The sequence below is a fragment of the Simochromis diagramma genome, unplaced genomic scaffold (assembly GCF_900408965.1).
Source record: "Simochromis diagramma unplaced genomic scaffold, fSimDia1.1 OVJJ01000545.1, whole genome shotgun sequence".
NCBI classification, from domain to species: domain Eukaryota; kingdom Metazoa; phylum Chordata; class Actinopteri; order Cichliformes; family Cichlidae; genus Simochromis; species Simochromis diagramma.
Genome location: NW_024387371.1, coordinates 6,233,285 through 6,260,123, shown reverse-complemented (window position 1 = coordinate 6,260,123; position 26,839 = coordinate 6,233,285). Strand labels below are relative to the sequence as shown.

Genomic DNA, 26,839 nt, shown 5'->3' with positions numbered 1-26,839 from the left:
AGTTCACAGGTGGCGCAGTGAAAAAGTGTTAACATTACAGTACAGTCATACAGTGACATTTTAATACGACTGCAGCACTTTATTATACCTGCTGAATATTACCTGATGAATGTCATGTACTTTTGGTTTGAATGTATAATTTTGTCTCACGGTGGTTTCCTATAAAATGTCTTCAGCTGTCTAAAGTACTGTATAAAACTGATTATATGTATTTTTACACTGTACTTACGGTACATCTCATTTTTGAACAAGCAATAAAGATTGTATTTATTATGTACAGAATAGTTGCAGTCATGGTGTCGTATTTCAGTTGTGTAAAGAAAAGAGTTTAAATGTGGCAGCAAGAACAACATACACAAAACAAAAACAGAGACCAATAAATAGTAATACATGCATCAAAATTATTTCCAGTCACTTCTGTTAGATTCCTGTTTGGCATTAGGAATAGTGTTAAAGTGACCTGGTAAAACATGCAAGTGTTTTAGTTCAAAGTCTGTCTTTGGTGTTGGATTTCAGAGATTGCGAAATGTAGTTGTAAGCTCCAAAAGGTAATAGTAGCAGCTAAGCTTCATGTAGCTATAGCATAGAGCTATAGTTTTATTTATTCCATGAGCTGTCAGCAAGAGTATAATGAACTTCCTCGTTCGAGTGGGAAATAATTACATTTAATTTTGACTTCTTTCACTACCACTATGTTAATGTGATCCAGTTTTACAACTTCTGGGATTTCCATCTATAAAAAGTAAACAAAGTTAGTTTGATTGTCGTTGGATAACAGCAAACATGACAAGAACTGCTTTGAAACAAGATTACTTTGTCACTATTTCTTTGTAAAGATTAATGTTCACATGCTTCTGGAGATTCCCCCAAGAAATAGAGTGGAGGAAATAATTATTTGATCCCCTGCTGAATTTGTACATTTACTCACTTAAGAGGAAATTAACAGTCTCTAATTTTTATGGTAGCTTCATTTTAATGGAGAGCGACAGAATCTCAACCAAAAATACAGAGGATCGGTTGATCCTCTACAACCAATCCAGAATTTTGGCTCCCACAGATTGCCTATATCCCCGCACATACAGGCAATTACAATCCGTCAATCAATTACAGACACTGGCAATCTGATGTGTATAAAGCAAACCTGTCCACAGAATCAATTTCAAAGTTTTCACCACCATGGACAAGACCAAAGAGCTGTCAGAGGAAGTTACTGACCAGACTGTAGACCTAACACAAGGCTGGAATGGACTACAAGACTATCAGCAAGAAGCTTAGTGAGAAGGTAAAAACAGTTGTGCGACTATTCAGAAGTGGAATAAAATGACATGGGAGAAAGCGCTACGGTCAGATGAAGCCAAAATCAAATTCTTTGGCATCAACTTGACCTATTGTGTTTGGAGGTAAAGAAACTGAGTGTGATCCAAAGAACACCATACTTACAACAAGTATGGAGGTGTAAATATTATGCTTTGGGGCTGTTTTCCTGCTAAAAGTACAGACAACTTGACTGCAATAACAGGGAAATGGACAGGGCCAAGTACTGTGAAGGTTTTGGATGAGAACCTCTTTCCCTCAGCCAGAACACTGAAGAGGGGTTGTGAATGGATCTACCAATTTGACAAGCACTCAAAACATATCGCCAAGGCAACAAAGGGGTGGTTAAAGAAGAAGCATATTAAGGTCATGGAGTGGCCTAACAAGTCTCCAGACCTCAATCCAATCTGTGGAGGGAACTGAAGCTTCAAGTTGCAAAGCATTTTATAACTTTTATATAATGTGTTTTTTCTGGATTTTTGTTAATGTTTTGTTTCACTCCATTAAAATAAAATTACCATAAAATAAAAACTGTTCATATCTTCATAAGTGAGCAAACTTACAAATTCACCATGGGTTCAAATAATTATTTTTCCCACATTATACCTAGTTTAGACATAATTTCTTTAGGGATTATTAAAGTATTCTGATTTAGACAATGGGATGAAGTTATATACTAGGTGGCAGAACATAGAAGTCTACTTGGATGGTTTAGTGTATTTGTAATGTAAATAAAGTGTAGGCACAACTTGGGGAGGACTGAGAGATCCAGCTGACAGTATACTGGTTAACTACATATAAAATACAATACAATAACAAACCCAACATTTCCCTTTAGCATTTATAAAAGCCATGATTTTAAAATGTTGTCTTTACTCACTTAATCGAGAATCTAAAAAGTCTCCTTATTCCACTGCTCTAAAAAAAAAAAAGTGCTAGTAGGGGCAGCTGAGTGAATGCTATTCGTGTCAGTTTTAGTCCTAAAATAATAAGCAATGAGAACTCTAGCTGAACTGATTAAGTGTTATAAAAGAAACGGTGTATGGCCTACAGCAGAACACAGTGTTGGAGATCACTGTTGCTTGCAGTTCTCCTTCTTCTCTTTGGATTTACTTCGTCCTGATTTGTCTGTTTGACGCTTTGTTGGCGGAATAAATGTAGGCTCCTCAAGCATTTCATTTAGACCTGACTGTGGCACAGGAAGGGGCTGAGTAGCTGGACCTACAATGGAGGAAAAGGAACTGTCAAGTTATTGTTTCAACAGTTTCAACAGTGGTTTTATTTCAGTTCAGTTCAAATACCCATTTGTCCCATTTGGAGGCTCATTGTGCCTTGCCTCCTCGCCTGGAAGGTTGGATCCAATTCCTCTGCAATGTTTCTAATCTGCTGGGCTGATCTATAAATGTAGCAGCTATAAGTCACCATATTTTTGAAATATCAGACATACAGCATTAATTAAGAGATTTAACTTGTTAATTACGGTGTAGTGGTGGTGGGACTTGGCGGAAGGTTCTCTGGAGAGCAGTCCTCAGTCGGGGAAGGAAGGCCCTCTGAGTCAAGTCTCTCTCGTTGGACCTGAAATGAACAAAGAGGTTTCTCAGCTTGTTTAAAACCTCTTCTGGCAGAAACACCCAATAAAGACCTTTCACACATATGCATAACAGGTCTGTGTATATGTTTGTCTTTGTCTTGAATTCCTGACCACATGTTCAAACAAACCTGTCTCTCTCTTGCAGCTCGTCTGTCATGATGATTTATCATCGCCCTATGCTCACGCCAAGACTCAGGCCCTTCCAGCTCACGAGATCTACGCTTTGATTTAATTTCTTGTTTCTGCATGAATCGTGCAATTTCCTACACAAAAAAAAGGCATGATCTTACTAATCAGTTGGATGTTAAATAAACGGATACTGATGACATGTCAGTTTATCATTCCACCTCATCCTGTGCCACTTGTGCTACTCTGAAGTCCCCGTCTGGATAAGGACAACGTTGAGATGGCTGAGAGTTCTGTGAGGAAACAGAAAGTAAATGTTCAGATCAACAAACCAAACTTCTGTTTTTCTGCTAACCTTCTAAACTACAGTGTTTCATGTTAAATTCTTGGATCAGTTACCCTCCCAAACAGCTTTTCCTCTTCCTCCTGTAGCTTGAGGGCCAGTTCTTCATCTTCTAAAACCTGCTGCAGCTCCCCCAGGCTCAGATTAGTTTCACTCAGCTCTGGTTGAAGTGGTGCTCCTAAAGATGAAGTTTGACAGTGTCAAATTCACAGAAAATTGAGCAACTGTGATGATGATGAGCACATGATTTGTTAAAAAAAAACAAACATCACCCATTAATCATTCAAGTTTACCGAAAGAATCGGGGAAAGGTTATTTACAATGACATTTGAAATGACAGCACAAGGTGAAAAGATGCAAAATGAAAGCAACTCCCTGGAATTAATTATCTTACAACCCTCAAGATGAAAAGAAAAAAAAAAAGAATTAGAAGAAGGAAAAGTAGAGAATTAAAGTACAAAGCAAAGACTATTTTAGACCACTGATTTTGTAGATATGAAACAGGAAAACGTCCCACTTCAGTAAGGAATCAAGACACCACTAAAGCCCAAGTCCAGATAAGGGGATGATTAAGGGAAGATGAGAGGAGCAGATGTACACAGAGAGGGACAGCACCATGCTGGAAGCTTTCCCTCTGCAGATTAGAGTTGGCTGCAGGTCTAAGTGTTACCTGCTGCTGTGCGCCTTGACCTATCCCTGGTTGAAGCCCTGCTGCTGGTGCTGAGACTTTGGCTACGTCCTGGGGCTCTTCGGCGGGGTACATTTACTCTCCTCTCCACGTCTTGCTCCTCCTCTGAGCTTAAGCTTTCTTCTGCGGTCCTGTGTAAATGCCTCCGCTCGCTTGCTGCCCTCCTGACTCTATAATTATTTACATTCCTCTCTCCCCTCTCATCATTGTTACTCCACCTTCTACTGCCTTGTCTTTCTCTTTTAGAAAGATCTGAGTCCCTTCTCCTAATCTCATAAATCTCTCCATTATCATGATGCCTGTCTCGGTCTTCTCTGTGATCTCTCCCACTGTTCTCTCGGTATGACAATCTCTTTCTCTCCCTAATATCTCCATGGAAACTGTGCCTCGTGGAAGCAGCTCTGTGGAAGGCTCTCTGATGTGGTTGGGAGTCGCCGCAGGAGACCTCACTCCCATGAAACACCTGGCTGTCTCTGCTTTGAGGCCTTATTTGCAGTGGCGCCCCATTGCCACCAAGCTTCACAGGCACACCCCTCTCTTTGAGGACACGGGCCAGCATCTTCCACACTTGGCTGCTTTCACTCTGCTCCCTGCGAGAGCTCCTCTTATCATCTCGAAAACGGACGTGTTTGTCAGGGCTGTCCTTGTAGCTCCAGGTCTTTGCAAAGTCTCTGTTGCTGTGTGTATCCCTGTCATGCAGCCGAACAGATTCACTGTGACTGCGTCGCTTTTCTCTAAACTCGACGAACTGAGAGCCTGGATCCTGACCTCTGATATCATACTCATCTCTGTACTTCCTCTCTTTATCCTGATTCCTAGGCCTCCCTTCATTCAGATCACCATTTTCATAAAAGTCCTCGTCCCACTCTTCTCTCTCCTCCCTGAACTCGTCTGAGAATGTTCTATGAGAGTAAACTCTTCTGCAATTTCTCTCTTGTGGCTGATGTAAAGATGCCCGCTGTTGAGCAGGTGCAGTGTTGAATCTTTCATTCAGCCTCTGGGACCAAACAGAGAGCTGTTCAGAGAAAACTGTGTCCGAGTCATCTGAATTTTCACTCAAAGGCTCTCTCAATTCACTCCTAATTTGCCTAATGGAATTGGGGCGTCCTTGATTTGACCATGAAGTTGTATTTTTCTGAGCTGCTAACCCCCTTGGGGAGTTAGTCTGAGGCCCAGTTATGTCTGAGTGAGAAGTAGAGGATCGCCACCTGGTGGTGGTGCTAGGGTACTGCTCTTCCCCCTGGCAAACGCTGTTGTGTGTGTGCTGTTGTAGGGATAGCAGTGCAGGGTCACTCGTGCTGCCTTTGGTAATGCCAAACATGCAAACAAAAAAGGGTGGGTGGGTGGGTGAGTCTGTTAGTGATTATTATTAATGATGAGGTAACACAGCAATAAAATCTACAATTAGTATAAATGGATGAAATATAACTGACATATTTCCATGCATTTACATACAAGAATGAGCCCTGCAAATGCTGAAAATGTAATTCCATGCGTTAAATACAATATCAAAACAAACATGAGAGCAAGTTAGAACAAAAAAAACATGAAGATATTCATGAACAAATGAGCAACTTTTTTGTTCATGGCCTTGTAGTATCTGTGGTGAGTGATTTAAATACAGCTGCAGTAATGATCACAAGCAGAGCCAAGAATGTTTAGTAAGAAGCTAAATAATGCCAGGTTGTGTCCTATAGTATAACAAAGCCTTCTGCAAACCACTAAAAATATCCAAAAACCCCAAAACATTTTATTTAAACAATGTGAAAATTTCTAAATAACCTTCATAACTATATACAATAAAGCTTTACCTTCACTATGGCTCCCTGACCCTCTACTTCGTCTCCTGATACTCTCCTCTTCCTCTTCTTGCAACCGTTTGGCAATTTCCTGTGGAAACAAGGCCAGTGTGTACACAAATATGACTTTCAGCAGATAAAATGATCTCTTCCATCAAATAAGCACTTAATCAAAGATATTTTTCTATTTTCCAGTTTCGTTTTCAACAAGATTCACCAACAACATGTAAGGCATTTCTATAAAATAATGTGAAGAATGACAGAATCTTTTAGTGTATGACATAGTAAAAAAACCAAAAAAAACCAAGAGCAAATAAAAGACTAAATTATAAAACAAAAAAACTGAGCCCGATTAAAAGAATGACACAATAAATGGTCGGGTTACACTGATGTGGAACTATGAGTCGACATAACTGCAAGAATGAGGCTCCACGTACATTGTACCCTTTTCCACCAACAGAGGGCAATGTAACATAGATAAAATCAACAGCTGCAATTTGACAATGAAGGAAAATCTTATCCATGAATTAATATATCCCATATGGATGATTTTGCTTTTGTTCATAATGTAGCAGAGAGCTGTCTTGGACTCCAGATATTCCTTCGTCGGTTTAAACCTCACACCACTCTTTAAACTCGCGCAGCTCCTTTAGATTTGCTCTCATTGGTGAGGTAACAACCAAAATGGACCAAAACCTTAGACCACATTTTTACATGAAGACAGGAATCTTACTACATTGAACATGCAGAGTTATGTTGGGGGATTTGATACTGCTGTGAGGTGATGTGACATCTTAATAGCGGTCATTTAACTAATTCTGTTCTGAGTGGCCAGAGACACCACAGGATTTAGAACTCTGACTGAATAGAACCTGTAAGAAAAAATTAAGAAAAAGTAAACTTTTACAGCAGAAGCAGATCAATGCCACTGCTCCACTTAAAGTAACACTGTCACAGGGGATTGTCTGGTCTTACCAGAGCAGCTGTGTGTCTCTACGGTCCAGCTTCAATGTATCTGAGTGCTACTTTTTTGTGCTACCAATAAATCATCAAAATTTAACCAGTGAATTCTATGAGATTTCCCTCTGTGGGCAGCATTTACAACATAAATCATAAGCAAAAGCAAGCACAGCTGCTTTTGCCTTGCAATCAGGACATTTGTGTGAGCCACTTTGCCAGCATCAGCAGACAATCAGCAGCTTGCCATGGCAGGTTAGGTGTGCGGTGCCACAGGGATCTGGCATTTAAAAGTGCACAGCCTGATGCCTTCTGTTCCTTAATTAAAGACACGATCTACAGGGAGGCAAATATTTAATCAACACCTCTGATCTCCCCGTCATTATGGAAGGCAAGCTAACGTGTGCGCTAATAGTCCATCATTTGATCCCCACGTCAACACTCATAAAAAGAAAATACTGCAGAGCCAAAAAAGTAAACTAGGGTTTACATTTAATGTAAAGTGTAAACCACAGAGTTCAAACCCAACCCCTTTACTAATGATCAAGGAATTTTATAGCCCTCTATGACCTCACACCCTCCAAACAAGGAGCTTTTGTACACAGCCTTCTCCAAAAAGGAAACTGCCATGTAGAGAAAATATTTTGCTGTAGTAGCCATGTGAAACAGACAACCAGGCCAGCTGGAGAGTTTTCATGGCTGAGTCGATGACTTTTTCCAGCACAATAGACTTCTCGTTTCTCAGTGACACCATTCATGTTATTCAAAGAATCAGATGAATTTCTTTTTGGTAAAGCAAGTTATACAAAATGCATCAAGACAGCATCATTGAGGGGGGCAGGATTTGCCTTGTGTGTGAACATTCAAACACCGTGGGAGTGGTGATTGATGAGAACCATCTGGTTGGACAACCATGTTTTGGCTGCAAGATGAATTGTTTTTGTATTTACAGCTCTGTAGAGGTTCACTTCCATACCATAAACAGGAGATAGATACATGTAAAAACAGCTATCCAAGCATTATATTTATATTGCAAACTTGGATTTGGAACCAGATGGTCATGCTCATGTTTGTTTATATTAAAACTAGATGTACAGCACATCTTGAGCCACGGCTGATTTCTTTTATAGCTTGTGTCTAAGGAGACAAACTTCACACGAGCAATTTCAGAGGAATGTTTTTTGTTTGTTAAGCCATTTAACATTTACTTGTAAATCACTGAAGCATAAAAAAAGAGACCAAAGTGAAGGGAGGAATAAAGAGCTTATTTTAATTTGAATCTTTAGGCACTTTGTTACTAGCAGCCTGTCACAAAAACACATCAACTGTTGCCATTTTGTTAGCATAATAAAAAAATGTCAAAGATAACAAAGTTTGACAGCATAAAATAATATTTTTGTACTGATTACCAAGGGCAAGGAGTATCTTGGGATGGTGTGCAAAGTGTCCTTAAAAAAAAACACACTGAGAAAACTAAAGTGGAGACAAGAGAAGTTACACATCTGCTACTTTGATCTGAAAAGCTGAAAGACATGTCTTCAAGAAATAGGGAAAAAAAAAATTCAGCAAAAACCTGATGCATGGCCCTTCAGTTGATCCGTGTAGTGTTCACTGAGGCCACCTAGAAATGGTCTTAGTGGAAGCGTGGCTGTCAAAAAGCCATTCATAAAGAAAGGGAAAAGGCTTAAGAATGCCAAATTACACAAGAACTAGACTAAAATAAAATGAGTGGCAGGAAGTCCTATGGAGAGATAAACCAAATCTTAATATTTTGGTTCTACAGGAGATCAGGACAGAAGGATAACAGTGAGTGTCTACAGTGTCTAAAACACAGTGGATGCGCTGTCATGGTTAGAGTTTTGATGTAATTATGAATGCAGAAAATTACTGTCCGTTTTTGATCCAGCATGCAACACCATCTGGAAAGCATCTGAATGGGAATAGCTTTATTTATTTTTTAAAATCATGACACTGATGCCAATCACAGTGCATAAAAGCATAGCTAGATGGGAAAACAGACAATAGCATCTCAGAACCCAGATCTCAATATTATTAAAACATTGTGGCAGAAAACGGAACAACAGGAAGCCAACATCCTAAGAAGGGCTTTAAATGTCCTTCAATGGAGAACTATTCCTGAAGACTACTTACAGAAATTACAAGAAAGCTCGCCTAAGAGAGTTAAGGATGTGTTGAAGAAAAGGTGGTCATACCAAAAACTGACTTTTAAGCTTCTTAAAACTGCACAAAATCTGTTTTTGCCTTATACACTGCATTTCAAAAATATGCTTGCACATGTTAAATTGCAGCATCTATTTCCCAGCAAAATGTAAAGAAATGAGGGTCGAGCCTTTTGCATAATACTGTATTTTATGAACAGATACACCTTGTACATCTTTGAGGCTATACTCAGGTCAAATAGTGATTCAGCTAAATGATAATGTCATCATGCTATCGAGTTCACATCGACACGTCACAATATACATAATTTGTTAAACTAATAAGTACTAAAAGCAAAGTGCAGCTATGGATAATAGACATGGCACTAGTTTTGCAAATATCAGTTGATAAACTAAGGAACTGAACCTGATCATAGTATTAGTTAGTTGTTAGTTGTTCATTTCACGGCAACGCTAATGAAATGATCAGGAGATCGCTGATGTCATAGGTTTCTTTTTCCCAAGATCATAAATGTAAGTACAAAGTTTCATAGCAATACATTTCTGTTGAAATATTTTCAGTCAGAAGTAATATTCCTATACATAGAGCTAATGGGGCTAAAACATTCAAGCCATCATTCTGTAATAGAGCTTATTAGAATCTAAATGATTTATTTAGAGATTAAAATATTAAACAACAAAATTGAGAATACGACAGTGTGCAAGTTTTGCATGACTAAATGCGCACATATAAATGCATTCTGGATAAAGCGCTTGCTGGTCCATGTCTGGAGCTAAGCACCGGTGAAACTGCTTGAGCCATCATCGCTTGAACGACTGTGCTAAACAGCTGACCGTGCTTTTAAAGCCCTCTTTTGGAGCGATGGATACACCCGAGGCCCAGAGCAGCACTTTGCTGCCAGTGGGATTCATTATTTACTCAGTTAGTCCTAAGTGTGAGCAGAATGAGCCATATGATACTCCCTGTAACAGGCGCATAATTAAATGATATATAAATACATCCTAAGTGCCATAAATGCCTATGAGTCCCTGTGCTGTGTGTGAATTCACTGACTTTAAAAGGGGAATGCCAGTGGTATTAATTTACCTTTTACCATCACTAAATCCTATAAAAAATGATTTTTCCTTACTTTTCACCTGATTTTTTTCACATTGTTTTGTAAGTTTGTATGCATATCATAAAAAAAAAGTTAAAAAATATATTTGTGCTATCCCTTTTAACAAAAGAAAGAAATGCTCATACTTCCAAGGACAGACGGGAAACGAGTATCTCTCCAAGTATTAGTTTGTGCTGAAGGTAAACTTGTTCATACAGTATCCTGTTCTGCTCTGGTTACTGCCAGCAACTTGATGCCCATGGGAAAGGATTTGTTCCTCTTTCAGGAACAAATCCCTCACAATATTTTACTTTGCAAAGTTTGCTGTCAAGGTTTTTTATCTTATTATCAGGGGAACCCTTCAGTTCGGAGTTAATACCATGGAGCTTTTAAATTAAAAATGACAAAAATGAGTAGCTGGTAGAGGAAAACTAATTTTCTACTTTGCACATCTTTCATTCAAGGAGCACGTCTATATCTTTTAGAATAGTCTATAGTGGTTTGAACTTGACTTTACTTTAAAACTATAGATTTGCACAATAAAGAGATACACATTAAGAAATACATTTAAAATACAAATGCATGCTCATGCTACTGTATTGTTTGACCTGTGTGCACTGTGACATTAAAATGATGATATTATAAGGCGTTGAAGGTGCATACATGCAAAAAAGGGTAATTTTAGCCTACTGCTGATTGATTACTAGGCAACATGAAGACACGATAGATCATGTATAATTCAGCTTTTATGTATATGAATGAGATATAATTATTTTGAAACTGAAATAACAGAAAACAGGTAAAAAAAAACAGGTTCTTTTAGAACATTAGCAGGTCGCTGCCAGGTAATATATTATGATGACATCAGGATAAATATAACTGAAAATTTGTGGATATAAATTAGATACTACTGTCATGAAAACTATCATAAAAATGGTAAAATACTTTCATAAAGTGTTATAGGGACAGTAATGCTGAAAACAGATTATTTTATCCCGTTGCTAGTTACAACATCACAATATCTGATATAGATAAGAACCTTCATGGGCCTAAGATGTACCTGTGTGCCAAGTTTGGATGCTCTCCTGATCATCTAGGGAGGTGTTGGCGGTCACACACACATAAAAAATGAACATGCAGAAAGACAGAGAGAGATTTTGTATATGTATAAGATGAGCTTACCAGCCATGTAGTATTATAACACTAGTACACTTTCCATCAAAGTCAACTGAGCTAAAGATAAGATTTTTTTTTTTTTTAAATCAAATATGTTCAAAGTTACCAAACCTAACAGGTTTCTCCCTATTTGGTTAAATGCATGACAGCTCATGGTTAAGCTCCCCAGTTAACCTAGGCTATAGCGAGCATGGGTGCTAAGGTAAATAACCCATTTAAGGTTATGATAAAGTTCCTAAATTTGGGTAAACCCTTTGAGATGTATGCATCATCTCATTTCAAAGGGGTCCAACCTGACTCTTCTTATCCCCATAAAGGTAGATTTATTTTTTTGAATGTTGGGTACTGTAAAAGAAGATTAAATACACATTGCTTTTATAAAAAAAAAAATTTATGCACAGGTTGGTAATAAAATATGCTATGTAAGCAAAGAGATGTGAGTAAAAGCTCACCTCATCATCCAGCTCCCTCCTCTGAGCCTCCTCAGCACATCTCTGGAGTTCTTCCTGAATCACACGGGCGTACTCAAAGTCCTGCTCCTCTCTACAAAGCAGTCGCAGAAGAAAATTACTTCTCATATTTGTGATTTATGGATACAATAATCAACATAACATGCAGCAAAGTAAAAGAAGACACAAATTTGTGCAATAAATTTCCATGCAGTAGCGTAAGGGTTGCATGTAGCAGAGTGTGGTTTTTGCAGGAGTGTGCTTTGAGGAGTCACCTACAGTTGTCTGGAGGCCTGTCTCTGAAGGGCACTCTGCTGGGCCTGCTGCTCCTCCTCTTCATCCTGCAGCTTCTTGGCTACACGGATGTCATTCTGCACAAGCTGGTTCTTCAGAATGTTGGTGGTATAGTATTGCTCGACTGTAAGTGCAAGGCAGAGAAAAGGGGAGATAGTAAGGCAACGTGCAATGCAAGTATCAAAAGGGACCGTATTTGATCTATTACATATGAATTAATATTTACTATATTGCATTGGAACTTTAAATCTGTTTTCATTTTAAATCATTATGAATGTTTTGATTATCTGAAACATGGTTTGCTGCATGCCAGCTCTTCAGTGATGACACTTTTGAGGAATCTTAAAAATGCATACCAAATTGTATGGCTTTTTTTTTTTTTTTTTTTTACAAAGATGTACAGAGAAACCACAGCAGCAACCAAAAAGGCTTTCATGGAAATACATATGTTATGTAGTACATATACATCTGGTTGTTATATAATCTTTTCTATCTCTTTGTGTCAATTTAATATAAGTTTTTGCAATAAAATCCAATCTAACGCAAACAATCCAACAGCAATGCCATACGTTTTTACCTTTATAAAGATGGTTTTAGTGCGAGAGATGACACTTATTGAAAAGTGTTCATAAAATTTTGGTTGCGTAATTAAAATACTCGAGGGAGCTGTTGTTTTGGATTGCATTATTTGGCACACCAGTGCAATTCTAAAGTCCTTGGCAAGTCTGCAGCATAACACTGCGGTTGTGAATACTTCAGGAAAAGATGAACCCAACATACAGTGGTGGTTCACTGAGACAGAATGGAGTGCAGCTCACATAATAGAAGTTAGTAGACGCTTGCACAGTATGCAGCTGTCAAATAGCTGCTTAACTTTGTACTTACTCTCCTGCTCTTGCAGGTTGTGTGCCAGCGCTCCATCCTCCAGCACAGCAAAACACTGGCACACTGAAACAATAGACAACAGCAACATTTACAAACAGTTACAAAGTGCTCACAAATGAATGAAGGGGTGGGATACAAGTGTTTAATAAAGTGAGGAGTTCTCAGAGGCTGACGATTACTAAAACAACAGAAAACCGACAGCAGTCAGGAATGGATGTCAATGGCTCCATCGAAAAACAAAAGCTAAGCCTTTGGATGAACTGTGCTGCTTTTGGTCCAACAGTCTGTCCAAAGGGAAACAATAGGATACAAGTGCTGTGTGTTATGATGGATGTTTACACGACACAGACAAAAGCAGAGGAGTGTCCCTTTAAAATGAAAAAAGCAACCGTCCACCACTCTGGCATCGCTGTTAAATACATGAAAGGATCTTATAAAATGTTTATAGCAGGGTAGCTGCATTTCAGAGAAAGATTCAAGTGCCCAAAATTAGCAGTCACAGACTTTTAGAGCAAAATAGCAGCTCCACCGTCCTGAGCGATGCTCATGTGCTACACGTGTGTGTGTGAGCAGCTTTTAACAGTAACAGCAGTACAACACACATAGTCATTCGCTCATTGTTAAAAGGATGCTAAGAGATGCCGAGATGCATGCTTTTCTTTCACTTATGTGCTCACTATGCCTACCAAATGAATATGCAAAGTTTAAGAGCAGCTGACTGCAAACCTTTAAGTTATTGCAGATGGTACAAATGTACAGTGTGTCGAATGAAAGCTGTAAGGCTGACATAAATCCAAAGGCTTTAACTACAAGCTTGCTGTATTCCAACTCTGTCTGGTATGCCATATCAAGCCACAAATCTTTCATATCCTGTGATCCAATAGTCTGGCCACCTGCTGCTAGATACGGCAATAAAACATATCAGTTTCATGTCATTAGTGAACTCTCACCAGAGAATGCTGCAAAGACTAGCACTTTAACATAGACTCAATAACATAAGAAATAATTATACAATTGTTATTCTAAACTATAAACATATTAAGTGCTTACAGTAGTCCTTAATGAGGCACAGTAGCTTCTTATCTGTGTTTAAAGATCTGTCAAACAAACTCAAACGTTACTCAGGAGAAAATGAACACAGACAGCAGCATTGTGGCTTAGATGTTTCTCCAACTCTTCCATTTCTCCACTCACACAGCTTACAGTGACCCCGCCAAAACCGCTTAGCAACCTAATAGATTTTCATCAGGGAACCCAGAGAGTTGCTTTTTCGTACAATGGAGGCTTCTTAATAGCAAAAGAACGACAGAGGACAGTGTCTAAGAGGAGATTTAGCTCACTGCTGAAAACCTTTCATGCTGAGCCAGAGACTGGGCCAATTAAAAACACCTGTCCTTCTGCTAATCCATCCACTGAGCCCAACACAGCGGGCTGTGTAACGGTTGTGGAGACAATGGCTCCACAAATGTTGCACACATGCTTTCAGTTGTTTAAGATAACCTGATTAGCTTGTGAAAGCTTAAAATTTATATGCAGGCTATAACACATTTTACACTGATATTGTTGGGGTTTTTTTTTTTATATTCTTTTAGCCTTTTTTAGGATATATAGACAGATAATATTTCTAAACTTTCAGGAAAACCTAGTAGTGATATATACTGCTTGGACAATTGGGTACACCAGCATGAGCTTACATACTATTAAAGCTACTCAATTTCTGATGCTTGTAAGTTTTTAGACTGAGAGACACTTCTAATGCTCTTCCTTCTAGCCCTGTGACAGATTGGTAAAGCCTGTACCCAGGCAGCTGTGACCATAAGTTGAATAAGTGGATGGACAGATGTCCAGGAAGATGTTACCTTTAACCACAGCCTCAAAATAAACACATAACTGTCAACAAAAATTTATCAATATGAGCAGGTATAAAAAAAAAAAAAGAATTTGTGCCAGGGCTGTTGTGTTAAATTGCACTGGATTGTTCAGGGGTCAGGTTGCCACTTGCTTGAGGATGCTTAATGGAGAGCAGCGTGTTATTATTAAAGGTGTATAGACAAATGAAGTACACATTTACCCAAAAAAGGTTTTAAATAAAAGGCAGACCAAGATCTCTGAAATGTACTTACTATCTGGAGATGTATTAGATGGTAATACTGATGACGACAACAAATTGGTGGCGTCGACATTCATTCTAATAGGGATATATTAGGATTACAGGACAGCAGGTGAATACAAATATAACATCAGGTGTTTGATCCATTCCAAGCTTGAAGAATGTTTCAAGACATTCATTCATATCTAACTCATACCTATCTAAATATGCATTCCTCTCGCATTTTGTTGAACTTTATCTTGACCACTAACGCCTAATCCTATAATGCTTAATACAATTTTCTTCATTTATACAAAACACAATTGTATCCAACGTTTTATAAAGAATCAAAGGCTCTTCCTTGTTTGAAAATAGGACAGTAAAAAAAAAAAAAAAAAAAACACACGACCCAAATGCCTGAAACACTGCTAAAAAAAAAAAAAAAAAAAAAAAAAAACTGCTAAGAAGAAGTCTCTGAGGAGTAGGTTTCAATCTAGAGAGGCTCAACTGTCACAGGCCATGAAAATCACCCAGACAGCACAAAGCCCCAAAGGAAGCCTCTTTACAACACGAACGACCATACAAGCCTACACTGAGAATTTTACCAAAACAGACATGCATTACCACTTACACCTGTCGCTGAGCTTAAGAAGACTATCCGCTAAATGGATCTCTAACCTGCCCTTATGGGTCCAGTCTGCCGGTGAGGAGGGTTTAAGACGAAGGATTGATTTTATCCGACGGTACAAAATGACAAGTCCAAACAATTTACTCTTCGAATCCAACGAAGAAAGAAGAGCAAAGCGGAAAATGAGGGGAAAATGAAAGAAATGACAGTCTTCTCTGGCATGAGCATGGATGTGCATGTGGGTGTGTCTGCATTGTGGGCGAACTTGTTTTTCCACAGCACTGCTATAGGGGTTGGAAACAGAGACTTCACAATTGTTACTTCTAAACAGGTTTTGTGAAACAAGGTGTGAGACACTCAGAGCCACCAATCCCCCCCAAAAAACATATGCTCAGTGTGACTGCAGGCAATCCAACTGTAAGCTTCTTAATGAAGGTCCTTAATAGGGTTGTGTCAGTTTTCTAAGAGGATAGTGAATCAAAGATCCAGCAGGGGAAAAAAATTAATGCTACGTTTGGAAAAAACAAGGATAAGATCCACTGAGAGTGAGAAAGAGTATAAAGCAAAAACATAATGTAAAAAAAGCAAAAAAATAAACAACAAAAAAGCCTGAGTCAGCATCACTGTATAGCACAGAGCTTCCCACTAGTTTGACTTTTGTAATATACAATTTTTAAGCAAGGACCTACCACGGCTATGACCTTAAAGCCTAGACAGTCGTATGGAAAAGTCCGTTTTCCATACATTTAAATGCATTTTTTTCAACTGCAACCTTCACTCATAATACAGAAACACATAGGTGAATGTGTTTTTATTAGCGCACTAACAGCCGATCTTCCAAAACAAAATTATGCAGATCATGTCTATGATCCAGCGCGCAGGAACAGCCGCTCAAACACTGACAGAGATATTTCACTTTCATCTTCACAGCTACTTGGATAGCAGCAGTTGCAAATGCCTGCCAAACAAAGAAACCGGCTAAAGGAGAAATGACAAGGGTTCTATTTTCAGCCAAAATCCCCCACCGACCGCCCACATGCTCTCTCCTCTCGCTCCCTTCCTCTCTGGACTGTTCTGCTCTCCTCCTCACTGCTTTTTCTGCACAAGATTCCACCACGAAGTGCCTGGCCATCCCACAGATCTTTGTGTTGTGCTATAAACACAGCATACTGGGCCAAATAACTCCTGAACTGGACCAGTTTGTCAGGGAGAACAAAGAGAGGTGAGGGGTATTGGGACTCTGGGTCAGTTGGTGAGAGTCAAATTAGGAATGAGGGGGAGGTGGGGGGGAATTCCTCTGGGAGCTGCATTCCCTCTGCACATCAGGCTATATCAGGAGCAGGAGAGGAGGGAAAAAACAGGAACTGATAAGGGGTGCAGTGGAAACAAAGAAAGCTGACTTTGCCAGGGCTCTTAAATGGTGAGGAAAGTGAAGGTGGAAAGGGACAAGGGAAACTTTGGCTCTTAGGAAAAAGGAAGCATATGCATGCACAAAAGAACACAAAGTAAACCATCGCAGAACTAAAAAGAGAAAATGTCTGTCTGGTAAAAAAGATAATGGATAAAGAAAAAAAAAAAATCAGTGACCAGACAGATGATTTACATACTGCAATTGCCTCATTGACAAGTTTATAGGTGCTATTACTGGCTTTGTTTGTGCACTGGCCCCTGCTCAATAAAGCATGAAAATGCTAAGCTGCACAGTGTGCCCTTTGTGTGTGGAAACAAGAGTGGAGTGCTGAATTATCTCCCTTGATAAAAAGACTCGCAGACCTACTTCTATCCCATTCATTAGCTTGGACATGCCAAAGAATGAGTCTTCACTGAGGCGACAGCTTACAAGTTCCTAACCTGTGAATGTTTCCACACTTACATGCAAGCAGATAAAAATCAATTTAGCGCTGCATCTTAATAACACCGAGACAATATTGTGGCGTTGCTTAGCTTTTTTCTTTCTGCTCATATTTAATACCCACATTGGCATGTTTAAAATATATTTATGCTTGTATCGTGGTACGCATAGTATCACCATATTCTTGCCAATACACATTCCTGCTTTCCATACATACACGCTTCTCTAACTATACTGAATATGCTAGACAATAAATTCATATTTGTTTACAACATTTTAAATGTATTGTGCTGAATAATTTTCAATCTATAGGTTAAAATGACTCTGAAGATAAATTCAGATCGGGCTGCTGACCCAGTTCGGATCTTGAGCTTTATATTTGCTATCATATATTACTGTTACTACAAATAAGAATATGCTCAACCGACAATTTATACACTTTGTTACCAGTTTAATAGAATAGAATAGAATAAAATAGAATAGCCCTTTATTGTCGCTGTACATGCACAACAAAATTGTTGGTGCTCCGCATCAACTGTGCCGGAATAAAAATGAAATAGTGGACAGCAGAAATAAATAGGAAACAGGAGAAATACATACAAAACAAGAGAAAGGCACACATTAGAGAACCAGTTGCAAAGTGCTTGGAAGTACTGCAGAGAAAATACTTGATCTGAATAGAGTAGGTATGGCTTGTTACAGGAATATATCCTACCTCAACAACGATTATAATGCACTGATTTCATTTTTAACTATTTTGCAGAAAGCTGTTTGTAGAAGGGCTGAAATGTATTGTTGTAGACTGACAGCTACAACGCAACAAAGACAAACAATGAATAAGCTCAATTTTGTCCCACCATTTATACCAAGCTAAAAAAAACAAGCACATAATTGTGAGTATTTTGCAGCGCACCTTCATCTGAGCTGAATTCCCCTTTCTTTCCCATGGATTCACATATCCCGGCTATCTCATTCTTTGCTCTTATCTGCATCCAGCATGCCAGTTCTGTCACTCATGAGATCAATCTCTGTAAAGCAATGCAACATGACCCTTTGTACACAACAACTTTGTACTCCAGCCTACCTGGCTTTAGTCTTTCCTGTGTGGTTGCTCTCCCAAACTCTATACGGGAAACCAGCTTAATAAACCTAAAGCTGGCTGAACATGTGCATGGACCCTCATCAAGTTTTTTCCAGGCTCAGCCTTTTGGGGGATTGACTGCACACATAAAAATGACTGGTTCAAATAAAGCTTGGACAAAGAGGTTTTGTTACCTTTTATAATGCTTGCATTTGCTTGTTATTTCTGGCCGTGCAATAATTAAAAATGGTTTTGTTTTTAAGATTGGGCAAACTAACCCCTACTTAGAAAATGCTGGTTAAAAATATTTTTGTCCTGGTGATTTTCCTTTGGTGAAAGGCCAGACCAACCTGTTGCAGGGAAAAACCCTGCTCATACTTCAGTTGTTTGAACAGCGTTAATGATGCGCACGTTTCCTTTGTTAGATAGTGATTCATAAAAGATGATCAGTTCTTTTTAGATGCTTAGTACATTTGAACAATTATTAAACTTGATTGAAATATCATCAGATCACTGTGTGTTTATTTTTTTCTCGTGACTTCATACAAAGCAATTCAATTTGACTGCAATAAATAGACTAGAGTTTTTTAGATTTCCTAACAGACAATTCGGTACCAGCTTTATTCCTGTTACCATGCAGCACAGCACTTAAATCTGCACTGTCTGCTGCATCAGCCACAACACACAACAAGACACTTCTTATCCGATGTAGATACACAGCACTGATTTAAGTTAGTCATAACACAAAAATGAGAGGATACAAAGTGGTCGCTCTCATTCTCTCTCAAACAGAAGGGTAGACAAGTCTGCTCTTAGCTAGAGTGTCAATAAAAACTCTTACGGGCTCCATGTCTGTAGCTCAGTAAGTGCCCATGATCTCTAACCTGCATGTATAGAGGCTAAACACGCACACACACAAAGCTTTTCTCCAGCACATACCACGAACCACTTTTCTCTTGAACTTTCTATAGCTGCTAAAGTTGGGTCTGTGTGGGAGTGTATAAGCCTACCTTCTTGGACACGTGGAAGGTTGGACTGGTCAATCTCCAGCTCTGCCATCACTGTCCTCCCTGTGCCCTTAAAGCCTCATGGTGATACAGAAGACTCTGGCAACAGAAAGAAATTGTTTCTTAATTAACATACAGCAAAATTAAGAAGCAATGAGTTTCCACGCCAGACAACCATAGTGAACTCGAACCTCAAATAAAACATTTGGTAATAAACATACTGAACAGATATTAACCCACTAATATTCGCCCACAGAGCTGATTACTCACTAACTAGCTGAGATCAATGGCTACCAGGAGCAACGCTACTGTTGCCATTAACTAAAGGTTAGAATGTAATGTAAACATAATTTGAAGGCCACTTGCAGAACAAAGTAAAATAACAGCAGCCCTACCTGTTCCCAGCACGCAGCCGCCCACGCACACACTGCAGTGTTGTGTTTGTACACAGCCTATTCAACAAGTACCAAACATGACAGCGAAGTGTCAACTTTGGAGTCGCTCGCACTTCTCCCTCCCTCTCTCCTTTCCTGTTTCTCTGTCTGTGCTACAAACTATCCAAAATGTCACGAGCACACTTGACCGTTTCTAACGCCTCTACTTTGGGTGTGAATTTTAAGCGAAAGCGGAGGTACTTGTTCATCACAGAAACAAAGACCCGTAGACTCGTGATGGTAAGCCAGGGCGGACAAACTTAGCCCACAGTCTGTCACTCCGGCTGCTGCTTCTTCGCAGCTCCTGTTCGGCAACAGTGTGGGCGGTTAAAAGATGCTGCCTTTACGTGCAAACCGAAACTCGGGCTCTCGTCTATCACGAGCCACGGTATCTTAATAAAAATTCAAATGTATTGCCAAATGTTTTACCAGCTCTTTCATCCCAGGAAAAGCCCGGTTTCTTCGGTGGCAGAGGCAGAGGCAGGATAAAAGGTCGGTATAGAAAATAATAATAATAATAATACTGTAAGGAAAGAAGAGCTCAATTCAGGCCAAAGGTGATTATGAATTCAGATTGGACACGTGGTAGCAGGACACTGAAGTTGGTGACACCCATCTTGTATACTATTAAAGCTCCAGTAATGCTGTCCAGGCCTAAGCATACATAGTTGTTCAGCGAGTGAATTTGTATTTTTCAACAGTCCTTGAAGGCATCTCAAACGTTCCAATTGCTCACATTTTCCAGAGCGGCATAGGCTATACTTTACTATGTATTCTTTTTATTGCTGTAGTTTGAATATAGTAGGCTGTGTTTATTGGTTTAATTGCAAAGCATGGAGATGGGAAAGAACGGAAAGACATTTGAGAGAGGGAGCTGAGGAAGGAATCTATCTGTCGAATTCAAAGCTGATAATTAATTTCACTCAACATCTGCTTCAAGAGAAAAAAAAAAACTAGATTTGTGCAGAAATAATAGGCAGAACTAACATTTCCTGCAGTGTACAGATAATAAGCCAGACTGACAGTTTTAAGACTGATAATATTGGAGAGAGACAGCTCTGACTAGAAGAATACGATTCCCCCCTTAGAAATACATTTAAACCCAATTTACTTGTAATGTGTAAAATGACAAATATTAAACGTAACGTTTCTAAACGTAACGATGCCCTCTGCTGGCTGCGTTTGTGCCGCTGAAATATTGTCAAGTTAGAAAGAAATCTCTGGTCTCATAGTTGAAAAGGATGGCAATGTTTGGATTGTCATAACTTGTTGATGTGAGGCGTAGTTTTAAGATGCATGATTTTCAGGAGGTTTAGACAGTCAGATGTTTTCAGGGATAAAGGTTGGTAAATAAGGGCATATTAACCAAAAAACAAACAAGCATGGGAATCAGATCAAGAAGAAGAAGAATTCAACTTGAGAGTATCAAAGAAATAAACAGATGGAGAGAAAGAGATTGGGCCGGAGGGGGTCTCATTTAATTCAACTAGCACATGGCGTTTCCACCTGGTGGTGACCACATTTTTAGCAGGTGTTAAGCCAACGAAAAGCATCTTTCTAGACTTTGTGTGGTGCATGAAAAGTAGTCACCCGAGGCTATTCCCATACCATGAAATAAAAGGCGTCATTTGTGTCTATGAGCCTCTTTCTCTGTATGCATCGCCAAAACTATGAATGGCTTTGTTATACCACACCTAGCAATGTCCAAATATGAAATTCCTTCTTTGTGTTTTCCTGCTCAGTATTTTATTATGGAGCTGAGATGGAGAGATGGAATTTTCAGTTGTGTCTGTAAAGGTTCTCAGTCATCCAGGTCATCGTAGTCTTAACCTCCTAGGACCTGGTGTGTAGACATCACATTTTGGGTTGTCTAGAGCACAATACTAAATTTTGCCCAATCAGCCCAAATAGCAAAGAGAAATTAAAAATGCATGCCATGAAAGAGTTTGAGTCTTTTTTTCCCAGATTTTAAGCCCCATGGGAGGGTTGTGGACCCCCTATTGATCCTCTAATCACACGAGCCACGGTGTGAAAACGGGTGTGGATCACAATCAGCCAAGGTTTTGGGTGAACCCACAGAGAAACCAGCCCAACCCTATCATGTGATTTACTGAGAAATTTCAGTTGTCTAATTCAGCCAGATAAAATCTTATACATGCTTCAAATAAACTTTAGTACAATCTCAATTTCCAAAAGTTGTGATGCTGTGTAAAATGTGAATAAACCAAACATCATTTTTGCACATCTTAGAAATTCATATTTTATTCACACCAGAACATAAAAATGTGTAAACAGACACATTTTACTGATTTATGAAAATTTTATAGCTCATTTTGCAATTGATGGCCACAACATGTCTGAAAAAAGTTGGAAGAAGGCTAAAAAAAGGCTTAAAAGGTCAGTGGTATTAAAAAGAAGCAACTGGACAAACATTCTGAACTGGAAACAGGTCAGTAACATGATTAGACATAAAAAGAGCATCTTAAAGAGGCAGAGTATCTGGGAAGTAAAGATGGGCAGAAGTTCACCAATCTGCGAAAAACAAAAACTGCATCTAAAAATTGTGGAAAACTTTGAGAGTAATGTTCCTCAATGTAAAGTTGGAAAGATTTTGAATATCTCACCATCTACAGTACATAATATCATTCAAAGATTTAGTGAATATGGCGATCAGGCGACACTGCATTAAAAATGCTATTATAAAATGCAATTAAAAATGTTTTCCTAAAAACACTGATGCCTGGAGGAAATTCTTGATTAAATTGTCAAAAGGACTGCATAGAGTAGGAAAAACATCAAGTTTGGGGGAGCCATAGTCTATTATAGATGCTGAAATAACTTGGAATTGGCACACTGGCCTCGACTAATTCAGAATATAAATTTTAATTGCATTTCATGATATATAGCAACACCTAATGGAGTGTCTGGCATGCAAAGCATAAAATAAAATGTCACTGTTGCTTCATTGGCTCTCATTATCAGGGACTGAACGCTGACGTCATACATCTAATAAATATACAAATTACACAGAGAGGTGCAAAATATGACTTTGTAAATAACTGCGCCCCCCCCCCATCACCCATCTCATACTCAATAGCAAAGCCTCTGTTAGGCTGAGCAGTGATGCTTGGTGTACTCGTAAAGTTTCGTTTTACTGCATGACTAAGACGTGAAAGCACAGATATAAAAGCTTAAAACCGCCAGGCTTCTAAATAAAATGCATCAATCAGTCTGATTCAGTGGTCCATGGAAGCATTTTCTTGTTGTCTTAAAATGTCAGACGGCTTATAGACAACATGGCCCTCAACATTTTAACATGTCCACTCCACCTCTCTAAATAATTACAGATTTATTAGGGGTTTGCTGGGCTTTGTTTGCAGAGATACAGCCAGAGGATTCAAATGGTCCAAGAGTTTAATGAACTAGTAGTATAAAAATATTAGTCATTTGTCTGCCCTGTTTCTCCATCTGCTCCCTCGTGGGATTACACTGACGTGACATCTTAAACACCTGCCTCGATACCTTTTACAAAGTCAGTAAAAAAACATTCAATCAACCTTAAGAGCAGGTAAAATATGACTATGCCCTTGAAGAATGGGCCAACTCACATCTTTTTTTTATTGAGACTATAAGTCACCTGTTGATTTATCACAAGAGTGCGACTCTGGATGATGTTGTCGTCCGTGGCAGCAAGAAAAGGTCTGTGTCTGCTGTGCATCATGCAGGAAGTGGGTGGGAAGGGGTTAGGCTACAGCTTCAACTATATAACACCGTTAGGATCAGCAGAGCACGTAGATTTCTCCTTTTCACCCTCTGTGCAAATCAGAGCCACTTCCATCAGCACTGATGAAGTGTAACCATCTTCTCTCCTGGGCCTTTGTGCTTGTGGCCTCAAGCCCACTGCTGGCCCACCCCATTACAGAATCTGCTGAGATGCCATATCCAGGACCTGGTGAGTGGAAAGTAATATCTTTATTATAGCTGTTATACAAAGTAATTCCCTGTGTCAGTCCCTTGATTAGCATTTTTAGTAATAAAACATAATTTGCAACGATTAATGGCAAGCTAGTCATGTCCTGGGGCCTTGAAGTAATTACTTTAGAGCTGCAGTGTTGAACAATGATTGCTCTGCCAAAGTTCACATGCCAAAGTTCTGCCATCAGAGAGGAGATTGAGTTTTTGTTCAATTATTTCGAATGCTTTATTGTGATTACCAGTGAGAATTAGATTACAAAATGTTCACAGCACGAATCCGTACCTCTCAATGGTGTTCCTACCAACTGTGTGGGCTTGTTTGGTTCTCCTCAGTATCAGCGGAGGACCGAGGAATCAGCAGTCTGGATGATCTGCCTCTCTCTGAGCAGGATGGTACAGGCCCTAGATATTCCACTCTAATATCTGGCGAGATCAACAGAGATGGTAAGAAACGTGCATTGACCAAACGTGACTTTACATGACATAATTTTGCAGAAAAGAGTGTGCTTTAGATGTGGATTCATACACAGTTACATAGTAATATGCTTACTAAAGCACTACTTATTTTTAAAGCTCATTTGCACATTTTGAGCTTCATATACTTCATATGCTGTGTTCTGCTAGAGTAGCTTTGCCCCTTTCAAACAGAGGCGAGTGCCTGAGATAACCAAATGAACATATCTATGTACTTTTATGAGATCCCCTTTTTTCACATCATGCAGATCTAAGAGCAGAAAAAATAGTCTGACATTGAGCACACAGGGCCTAAACTTTAGGGTCACAGGAATTACTTGCACATACAAACCATGGCCGTGTCTAAGGTTAGCAACCATCATCATAAGAGTAGAAAAAGTACAGTACATCTGTTTTAAATGAACTCTACTGACATTCCCAGAAACACAGCTAAGCTATCAGCATATGTTTACCATGTTTCCTTTTCTCTCAGGTGTCAGAACAACAGGTCTGCTTCCTAGGGGGCTCAAAAGAGAGGTAGGTTTTCAGTGAATGTTATTCCTAAAACATCAAAGTAATGTGAGCAACACCCTGTGAATAATTCACTAAATCGCTTTATCTTGTCTTTCAGGTCCTGTTGGAGAAACAAAGTCTCCTAAATCCTTTCAGCCATGTGCTGGGCATCCGGAAACAGTTCAGGAAGAGAGGAGGGAATTCAGAGTGTTTCTGGAAGTACTGTGTCTAAAACAGTGACTGAAAACAGGCACGAGGCAGGGCTTGCACTGAAAGAAAAAAAATAATCAAACATCTTACACTCACACTGGCACATGCAGCCAAAATAAATAAGAAATACCTCACATGCATAAAGCGCATGTGCAGTCGCACACCCTCACACGCGCACACAGACACACACAAAATGCCCCATCTGTGATTGAAACATATTGCTAAGGGGCTTTAAGATGATTTATTAGGGTTTAGTTAGAACTGTGAAATGCACATATAAAGTCATTGGTTGTCCAATGTATGGCTAAATTTCTTTTAGACGTGAAAGTCAAAGATTATATAGCACTGTTCGTTGAACAGAAATAAAAAATATTGTAAATAAATCATGTATATGTCTTTTCTTGGTAAAAGGTGAACCCACTATGCCTTCCGTAAATTAAGAAAAAGGAAACAAAAAGACTTTGCAAAGTTGGTTCTCGAGTTTTCTTCATTTTTTCCTTTTTTTATTATTTTACAGCAGAAAGAATATAAAGCATTCAGAAAACATCTTCCATATTTTAAGGGCAATTCAAAACGTTTTGCATGGCTTCAGCAGCTGAAATCTCTTTTTTTTTTTTTTTTTTTTAAACATATCCATCGAGTCAGTGACGCTTGTACATGCACAATTACAAAAATAAAACTTACAAACAAGAGAAGGGGAGAAAAAGGAGGAAAGCAAAACACATTAGGAGAACCAAGAGGACATGAAACTTTTAAAGATAGGGGTTGGGAGCGGAGAAAAATTGGGTCACATAACAGGGAAAGACAGAGAGAAAGACAGCTATAGAGGAGAGGAAAATAGATCTAACACTAGTTCACATGCAAAGTGTCGAGGACCCATGGCTTTCTATCAAAGCAGGGCCTTTTTTTTTCTTCTCAGTTTGGAATTGATGAAAACGTGCAGTTCGGTAAAGGGTGCCATATAATTGCTGTCCATAAACTACTGAATGCTTGTCTTGCAATACTGGCATTTGCATAAGAGTAAGTCGACTACATGTGTCCAATCATTTTAAACTTTGCTAGGTCTATAAGGTCTCCACAAAATAGTTCTTTATTGCTCTGTGTCAACAAGTGGAATATACTGTAAATCTGTTTGTGTTCTGTTGTCCTGATGTGCCTACCTTTCTCTGGTTGGGGTGCTTCGGAAAAAGAAGAGGAGGAAAGGCAGATTCTCAGGTCAATTCACAGAACATCTCGAAATTAGTAATACTGTCAGCTAACCTGCCGTCCCATTCACAAATGGCAGTAAAAACAAGATTTAAGCTTTTCATACAGCTACACTCTTAATCATAAATACCCTCTACACTGTCACCTAAATGAATTATAAAGGCCTAAAGAAGTGGCCAAAGTTACACAATAATATGACAGCTTTCTACGAAAAAGCGTCAAATCATTTATCTTAAAGACATATACATAAACAACCATCATTTCAGGGCTCTAGTACTGTGTGTACTGAGGTTATTTTGAGGAAACTGTTCATACACTACAGCAAGCCGTGTTAAAGATTTCACTCTTGCACTGTTGAACCTGTTTGTCTGCTAGAAGGGGTTTTGAATTTCAGCTTCTCTTGCTGTGAATCACATGTCCTGCTCTGTTTCCTCCTCCCCGTTTTGGCACCCTGAGTAAAATACAGAAGGGAGGTGAACCAGTCCCTCAGTC

At 39.1% G+C, this 26,839-nt stretch overlaps 2 protein-coding genes across 8 annotated transcripts; one reads left to right on the top strand and one right to left on the bottom strand.

Moving 5' to 3' along the window:
* Window positions 1–490: 490 nt before the first annotated feature.
* Window positions 491–20,316, bottom strand: ccdc187 (coiled-coil domain containing 187). 7 transcript variants are annotated; one of them, XM_040008401.1, is made up of 14 exons: window positions 19,952–20,315; window positions 19,560–19,655; window positions 12,900–12,962; window positions 12,000–12,138; window positions 11,724–11,814; window positions 11,156–11,188; window positions 5,874–5,952; window positions 4,045–5,364; window positions 3,431–3,552; window positions 3,253–3,324; window positions 3,034–3,168; window positions 2,795–2,889; window positions 2,616–2,710; window positions 491–2,535 (listed from the first exon to the last, which is right to left on the bottom strand). In XM_040008401.1, the coding sequence occupies exons 2-14, from the start codon at window positions 19,606–19,608 to the stop codon at window positions 2,387–2,389; spliced, it is 2,442 nt and encodes an 813-aa protein (XP_039864335.1). In that variant the 5' UTR covers window positions 19,609–19,655; window positions 19,952–20,315; the 3' UTR covers window positions 491–2,386. The 7 variants fall into 7 exon arrangements, with proteins under 7 accessions (XP_039864335.1, XP_039864331.1, XP_039864337.1 ...); XM_040008397.1 differs by lacking the exons at window positions 19,560–19,655; window positions 19,952–20,315 and adding exons at window positions 15,023–15,087; window positions 15,667–19,553; XM_040008403.1 differs by lacking the exon at window positions 12,900–12,962 and having other exon boundaries at window positions 19,952–20,316.
* Window positions 20,317–21,975: 1,659 nt separating this feature from the next.
* On the top strand, window positions 21,976–25,820 carry LOC120719021 (urotensin-2-like). Its single transcript, XM_040007853.1, has 4 exons — window positions 21,976–23,942; window positions 24,299–24,409; window positions 24,912–24,955; window positions 25,050–25,820. Exons 1-4 carry the CDS (start codon window positions 23,837–23,839, stop codon window positions 25,161–25,163), a joined length of 375 nt encoding a protein of 124 aa, XP_039863787.1. The 5' UTR covers window positions 21,976–23,836; the 3' UTR covers window positions 25,164–25,820.
* Window positions 25,821–26,839: the final 1,019 nt, after the last annotated feature.

What these genes read in the sequence shown, in the direction of transcription:
- LOC120719021 (XM_040007853.1), top strand. Translation starts at nt 23,837, where the DNA reads ATGAAGTGTAACCATCTTCTCTCCTGGGCCTTTGTGCTTGTGGCCTCA. An exon ending in GATGCCATATCCAGGACCTG is followed by an intron (nt 23,943 to 24,298) that starts GTGAGTGGAAAG and finishes GGTTCTCCTCAG; the next exon opens with TATCAGCGGAGGACCGAGGA. An exon ending in TGGCGAGATCAACAGAGATG is followed by an intron (nt 24,410 to 24,911) that starts GTAAGAAACGTG and finishes CTTTTCTCTCAG; the next exon opens with GTGTCAGAACAACAGGTCTG.
- ccdc187 (XM_040008397.1), bottom strand. Translation starts at nt 15,854, where the DNA reads ATGCACATCCATGCTCATGCCAGAGAAGACTGTCATTTCTTTCATTTT. An exon ending in GACTGGACCCATAAGGGCAG is followed by an intron (nt 15,088 to 15,666) that starts GTTAGAGATCCA and finishes TATCCCTATTAG; the next exon opens with AATGAATGTCGACGCCACCA. An exon ending in CATCCAAACTTGGCACACAG is followed by an intron (nt 5,953 to 11,155) that starts GTACATCTTAGG and finishes TTGTTTCCACAG; the next exon opens with GAAATTGCCAAACGGTTGCA.